Source organism: Zingiber officinale, chromosome 8B (genome assembly GCF_018446385.1).
Source record: "Zingiber officinale cultivar Zhangliang chromosome 8B, Zo_v1.1, whole genome shotgun sequence".
In the NCBI taxonomy this organism is placed as follows: domain Eukaryota; kingdom Viridiplantae; phylum Streptophyta; class Magnoliopsida; order Zingiberales; family Zingiberaceae; genus Zingiber; species Zingiber officinale.
Window position 1 is genome coordinate 15243903 of NC_056001.1, and position 6730 is coordinate 15250632.

The following is a 6730-nucleotide window of genomic DNA, read 5'->3' on the forward strand; positions in this document are numbered from 1 at the left end:
CTCAAGCTGCTCAACTTCTCAGTCTGCTCGGCTAAACCACCCGATCGGCTATACTACCCACTCGGCCTCTATCTACTCGACCAGTCTGCGCTCAACATTTGACAGAAACCAACCTCTGCTGGCAACCTGAGATTATCAGCTTAAGTCATTTTAACAAATAAGTTAAATTTAATTTTATGTATTTAAATTTGACTAATTTTTTAAAATCTCCCGTAGATTGTTATATATATATATATATATATATATAATTGTTAAGATCAATTAGTAAAATGATTTTTTTAAAAAAATTAAATAAAAGCTTGATGGAAAAATTTTGAAATTTCACCTGCTAATAATACAAGGGGTTCTCTTAAAATCTAGGTATATCAGTTTGAAAGTCTCAGCATACAAACTTGAGCATCTCTTGAAACAAATTAATACACAAAAATGACAAATGTTTTAGGCACCTAACAAGAAAATGGGTATAGACTTTAACTCATAGCAATTACACAAACCAATCCATGTAAACGCACAAATGGTCTGATCTAGATTGTTCGCTTCAAGTTGTGCAGGAAAATAATAATCCTTTAGAAAAATGACGTCGAAAGATTCAAAAAAATTGAGTTGCCTATTTGCTCGCTAGTAAGTTGAAAAGGCAAGGTGGAACTTAAGATTCACATCAGATACTGATAAACTCGATGTCATCCTCCATTATGTACATTTTTCCTTTGTTTGTGCTGCTGTTCCTCCTAATTGAACTTGGCCGGCCTGTCTGAGAAAAAAAAAACATTTTTGCAACGTCAAAAACAAGGTGAAGTTAGAAATGAATCTTTTTCAAAGTTGTTTATTAGTTACCTTCCTCAACACGAACGCCAAATCCCACTCCTCTAGGGATTATGTGCCTGCATCAGTCCAACCTTAGCGACGTGAAAGCTGAGAAACAAGTATACAAATCAGAAAGGATCTTACTCTGATCCTGATTTCACCGCCTAGTGCACCAAGTCTTCACGTAAGTTCAGCTCACTCAGGCTCTTTTAGGTACTCGTCAACAAATTCATGTGAGTTTTTATTGCAAACACAAGATCCAGACCATACTGTTTTAAAATGAAAATAAAGAACTTAAAAAACAGCAGCAACGAATGAGGTTAGTTTTGTAGGATGAATAGTTGAATATACTTGAGACAGGGTGGGGCACCAATGTAAAAACATACCCGAGCTTGAGTAAAATAGACTCATTGAACTGAATACGCGATTGATGATCATAATGTAGATTTCATTGAAGAGTATAACAAACCAAAACATTTAAGTGCTAATGGTGTATTTTTGTGGTATGCCCAAAAAAGGGATTGCTTCTCACCAAAAAAAATGGCAAATTCCCACCTGAAGATAAGCATATGTAATGGAGTCCTCAAGCCTAATAAAAGAGGCACAAAGTTGAACTGGTAAATATGAGCAATCATACTATTCAAAGGTTGAATTAACAAGCCAGTTGCTGGCATGATACTGAAGATTGCAATAAAGATGTGCCAATCGCCAAACAATTGAGAGTGAGAACAAAAGTATCATTGATACTGTTCCTACAAAAGAATCCAATCAAGCATATAGACAAAGTAGTCAAAAGAAATTCCCCAACTTCTTGAGAACTAATCGTGCGCCATTGTCAAGTCAAATACATTCTGAAACAGACTTTGTAGATGATAAACCAGATTATAAGATATTATTATCCCACAGAACAAATCTAGACAATAATATATCACCTCCACGGCTAGGGATTTGAAAACATGAAATGTGACAATCCACTCAGGACAATCAACTGCATCCTGCATCAATGGCTCCATTTTGATTTGGCAGCATGCTCTCTTTACTAAGCAAAAAACCAGATTTTGCTTCTTTTTTTATTTATTTTAAGTATCTAGTCCTTCGAACCAACTAATTCGGGAGGTAACCGGTTCAGTATCATAGAAATTTTCCAATGACCATTAAGGTAAATCCGGAAGTACTACAATATTACGTTGACAAGCTGACCTTCGCAATGCTTTCCGCCACTATAGTTGCACAAACCCCAAACCAGGTACTTCAGCCATGGATTAGTCAACACAACTTTTTCCTCCAAATTAAGCACTCAAGCATGTTCCAGTTGCGAACTGCGATGCTTTGAGTTTCTCCCAAGTCACCATATCACTGCACTGTAGCTCAGGGGATCCTTTAGTAGAAAAAGGTGAAATCATCACCATTCCAAAGGTGAGTTTCTTTTGTGTCTCTTCGAACCGGTCTAGTGGCTAGTGCATGAGGCGCTGCCACCATGAGATCTGGGATTCGAATCTCGGTTATGCCGGGGTAAATGCCTCCTTCATGTGTCAGTAACTATTCCAAAGACTAGTAATCACCCGTGATTTACATCCTCCGTGTTGGCTCTGGGACGGATTGACAGGGGCGCTGAGGCGAATGCAATCATCTTTTGCCACCTTGATTGGATTCTTTTGTAGGAACAGTATCAATGATGCTTTTGTTCTCACTTCTCAGTTGTTTAGGGATTGACACATCTTTATTGCAATCTTCAGTATCATGCCAGCAACTGGCTTGTTAATTCAACCTTTGAATAGTATGATTGCTCATATTTACCAGTTCAACTTTATGCCTTTTTTATTAGGCTTGAGGACTCCATTATATATGCTTATCTTCAGGTGGAATTTGTCATGTTTTTTCGTGAGAAGCAATCCCTTTTTTGGACATACCACAAAAATACACCATTAGCACTTAAATGTTTTGGTTTGTTATACTCTTCAATGAAATCTACATCATGATCATCAATCACTGACCGTATTCAGTTCAATGAGTCTATTTTACTCAAGCTCGGGTATGTTTTTACATTGGTGCCCCACCCTGTCTCAAGTATATTCAACTATTCATCCTACAAAACTAACCTCACCTCAGGGCCCAAGTTCAAACTTTGGAATACTTTTTGCAGACTAACTTGATGGGCAGCATGCTCTCTTTACTAAGTAAATAGCGATAAAATAATGGTTTGTAGTTCTCTTTTGACTAGATACATGCAACTCAGGAAATTTACACAAATATATCAAAATGGAGATTGGCTATGACTGTCAAATCAATCAGACAGAAGATAAACACTAAGTTATAGAGAAAATTGGTTAAAAAAAAAACTGCAAATGAGATAGCAACCCACCCAATCGTTGAGTTTCCTCAAGTGGACAATGGGCCTCGCCTCGCGCTCCTCCAGCGTCTGACTGATCCTCACACTGTAATGCTCTGCCTCCCTACGAGCATTTCTAAAATTCTCATCATCCAAAGCACACGAATCGCCTGCAAAGTGCAAACAATGGTCCAAACCCAATCGAAACCCTAATTCGCAGTGCGAAAGATCGGCGGCAATTGGGGGAAAACCGAAACGGGCCCACTCCGATCTAAAGAAGGGTATTAGGAAAAGGATTCGGATCGAAGTGCCGTTACCGTTGGAATCATACCTGTGCCTGATTTGGGCGGGCCGAGGCAAGAAGTTGATTCAAACCCCCACTTCATGCTTCCAACGAACGCACGTATTGGCGGTAGCTCGCAGCCGATAGCGATAGGTAACTTATGCACAGCAGTCCCTCAAATTATTAAATTTTTAGCCATGTTTTCGTTACTTGTGTGCTACTAATTACTATTTAAATGATTTATAATTGTGCGGTATATCCCATTATACAAAAAAAGGGTAAGAAAATATCAGAGCGAATACTTGCATAATAAAGATGAAAGGTAATACAACTCAGTCGATAGACTCGACACAAATCATCCATAACAACACACGCATTATTCATTTAACCTAATTTTTATTGTTTTAATTAAGATCTTATTCACCAATTTGAACGTGTGTAGATCCATTCGCAGTTGGAGTGAGGAACCCCACGGCTTCCGCGGAGCGAATTGTTTCGTCATAAATGTCCTCGAGCTTACTGTATTTGAACTCAAAACCGGCTTTGATGAGCTTTTCAGACGACAATATCACCTTCGACTTTTCGGGCAAGTCCGAGCAGCTACAATTATATATTATATGTTTTTTTAAAAAAAAATATGGCGTAGGAAATAATAAAATGGTTTTTGAAAAATGTTGAAACAAATATTTTTTTTACTTAATTAAATGATTCATTACTCTGTAGTCAGACGGCGCTGCGGGTACCGCATACGGAGGAAGCATGCGAGCTCCGGCAGACTGGTGTTGACGGCGGAACAGATGTACCTGCCGGCGGCTACTTTTTCCTCCGCCACGAAGATGTGGGCCCTGCACAAGTCTTCCACGTGGACCATTGAGATCGAGCCAGAGAGGCACTGCATCTGCCGGAACCCGCGAATCATACCTTCGTTTCCTGCCAAAAAATAATGATAATAATAATCTTAAGTCTTTATTTAAAAACAAAATAAAAATCATAAAAATTGAAATTAAAATTCTTTACCCGATAACAAGCACAGACTGAGTTGTGTACTGTTAGCCAACACCGAACCCACGGCAGGTCCCACGATGAGGGACGGGATCACTCTCACTAGGCTCAGTTCGTTTTCTTCCGCGTACTTTATGGCCTCTTTCTCAGCGAGCACCTTGGACACGGCATATCCCTATACGCACAGTCGCACGGTACCATTATTATTCTCATCCATAATAATACCAATTATATATTTTTATTATTAATTAAATATATATTAACAGTACTTATCTGAAAGTTAATATTATACGAGTATTAAATATTAATTGTTGAATAATTTTAGTTAATAAATTAGTTATTTACCCAAGTTCGAGGTTTCGTAGTGGTGAGAAATGTAAGATCGGACCATGCTTCTTCGTCCATGACTAGATTAACTCCTTCGAGCTGGTTGATGGAGACTGCCGCGGCGGATGATGTCAAAATGACTCGCTTCAGCGTTGCCTTAGTCTTGACACATGATTTAAACATGTTTAGCACTCCTTTGATGGCTGGTTTTATCAACTCCTCCTGTAATAGGAATAGAAAATTAAATTGCATTTAAGATCTTCTACAACTAGGATTTTAGATATAAATTTATAGAAATTGCACTTTGTTCTCAAAGTTTGTAAAAAATTAATAGAAATTTAATTTACATTCGATCACTAATTCACTTTAATGAATTTAAATATATAGTTTTTTAGACGTCGTAGTTGACCTCAGGATTCTCCGACATTATTTTGACCGGAGCTGCGACGAGGAAGACGTAATCACAGCCGTTGAATGCCTCGTCGAAGCTGCCTTCCTCCTCGAGATCCGCCCGGAAAATGGTCAACGTCCCCAGACTCTGCATCTGCTTCAGCTGGCCGGCCTTCTGCTCGTTTCCTGCACGATTACTCACTCAACTAGCTAAATCACCGATTATAAAACTAATTAAATTAACGCTTAATTAAATAATTAAGGAGTTAATTAAACCTGGATCTCTGACGGTGGCGTTCACAGCGTAGCCTTTCTCCAGCAGCTGCCTGATGAGAGCGGACGCCAAGAACCCGTTGCCTCCAGTCACACAAGCACTTGGCATTTTGACAAATATTGCACTCTCTTAACTGTCACTAATTACGGACGTAGTCAAGCGAATCCTAATTAATCAGCTAATTAATAAACTGCATGGAGAAAGCAGTCACCACACGGACGTATATATATACTAGCATGTCTTTGTGATGCAAAGTTAGGTCATCACGTTCCCCTCAACCACCTAAAGGGCACCTCCGAATGATCGAAAACCAGGACAAGGTTTGATTTAATTTCATAGCAACTCCAAAGGTTTTAAGTGAGTATATATAGGAAACAATTAATTAGTAAGAAAGGAAGTCACGCAAGTGAAAGTGTCCATATCAAAATTCATCGAAAGATATCTTTCTTAAATGTTTATTTGAGAACTAATTAAGGTTTTGTTTAATGGAGCATACATAAAAGTATTCTCTAGCTAATTGCGCGCTTTAAGACAAATAGATAGAGAGCCATATCTACTATTCTACCTTTGGTTCAAGGGAATTAAAAAACTCACGATCAACTAAAAACTAATTAGGTCTGAATGTTAGGTGGGACCGTGGGAGAGTAATGTGGAAAGGGAAGTCGCGCAAATGGTTTTCTTGTAATTTCTAATTTTTGCCTTTTAATAAACTTGAAGTATCTTAAATTAATAACCTTTTACGTGTCTCTAATTTGATCTTTGTTCCACAAACAGAGAATATGTTCTCGGTCAACATTTGAATGTAAAAATAACAATTTAATAATAATATTGTTATAATATGAATGAATGGTGATGGTATTATGGATAAATTACAATCTCAACCATCTTAATCTACCAACCATTCATGCACGGGCACAACCACCTTACCTAGAGTTTGATGCAGTGGTAAAAACGTAGCAGAGACTATGGACGTATAACAATTTTGGTATAATAATTAAGGGTCGATCCCGTGAGATGATGCTGACATGGTCGATCTCACAATACGCTCAAAGCATGTGCACCTACGTGAACGGTGAACCTCTCTCCATATCCTAAGGATGTAAACGAGTCAAACCGAGCCGAATAGTATTAGGCTCGAGCTCAGCTCATTTAAGTCATATTCGGGCTCGAGCTCGGCTCGAGCTCGAATCGAGCTTTTATCACAAGGCTCAAGCTCGGCTCGTTTTAGAATTATCAAACTCGTGAACAGTTCGAACTCGACTCGTTATTAGCTTGATTATCAAAGTTAACGAGCCTAATTCGTTAAGCGAGCTCGAGCTTG

At 38.5% G+C, this 6730-nt stretch overlaps 2 protein-coding genes across 5 annotated transcripts; both read right to left on the minus strand.

Moving 5' to 3' along the window:
- Positions 1-362: 362 nt before the first annotated feature.
- Positions 363-3550, minus strand: LOC122016861 (mRNA cap guanine-N7 methyltransferase 1-like). Of its 4 annotated transcripts, XM_042574284.1 has the most exons (5): positions 3465-3550; positions 3167-3303; positions 949-968; positions 835-881; positions 363-751 (listed from the first exon to the last, which is right to left on the minus strand). In XM_042574284.1, exons 1-5 carry the CDS (start codon positions 3517-3519, stop codon positions 729-731), a joined length of 282 nt encoding a protein of 93 aa, XP_042430218.1. In that variant the 5' UTR covers positions 3520-3550; the 3' UTR covers positions 363-728. The 4 variants fall into 4 exon arrangements, 1 of the variants encoding a protein (XP_042430218.1); XR_006121212.1 differs by lacking the exon at positions 3465-3550 and having other exon boundaries at positions 949-1010; positions 3167-3435; XR_006121211.1 differs by lacking the exon at positions 3465-3550 and having other exon boundaries at positions 949-1073; positions 3167-3435.
- A 145-nt stretch (positions 3551-3695) lies between these two features.
- On the minus strand, positions 3696-5627 carry LOC122016036 (anthocyanidin reductase ((2S)-flavan-3-ol-forming)-like). The gene is made up of 6 exons (XM_042573179.1): positions 5412-5627; positions 5155-5321; positions 4764-4967; positions 4434-4593; positions 4133-4346; positions 3696-4016 (listed from the first exon to the last, which is right to left on the minus strand). Exons 1-6 carry the CDS (start codon positions 5515-5517, stop codon positions 3833-3835), a joined length of 1035 nt encoding a protein of 344 aa, XP_042429113.1. The 5' UTR covers positions 5518-5627; the 3' UTR covers positions 3696-3832.
- Positions 5628-6730: the final 1103 nt, after the last annotated feature.

What these genes read in the sequence shown, in the direction of transcription:
- LOC122016861 (XM_042574284.1), bottom strand. Translation starts at nt 3,519, where the DNA reads ATGAAGTGGGGGTTTGAATCAACTTCTTGCCTCGGCCCGCCCAAATCA. An exon ending in CCCGCCCAAATCAGGCACAG is followed by an intron (nt 3,304 to 3,464) that starts GTATGATTCCAA and finishes TGCACTTTGCAG; the next exon opens with GCGATTCGTGTGCTTTGGAT. An exon ending in GCGGTGAAATCAGGATCAGA is followed by an intron (nt 882 to 948) that starts GTAAGATCCTTT and finishes GGACTGATGCAG; the next exon opens with GCACATAATCCCTAGAGGAG.
- LOC122016036 (XM_042573179.1), bottom strand. Translation starts at nt 5,517, where the DNA reads ATGCCAAGTGCTTGTGTGACTGGAGGCAACGGGTTCTTGGCGTCCGCT. An exon ending in CAGTCTGTGCTTGTTATCGG is followed by an intron (nt 4,347 to 4,433) that starts GTAAAGAATTTT and finishes ATTTTTTGGCAG; the next exon opens with GAAACGAAGGTATGATTCGC. An exon ending in CAGCGCCGTCTGACTACAGA is followed by an intron (nt 4,017 to 4,132) that starts GTAATGAATCAT and finishes ATATAATTGTAG; the next exon opens with CTGCTCGGACTTGCCCGAAA.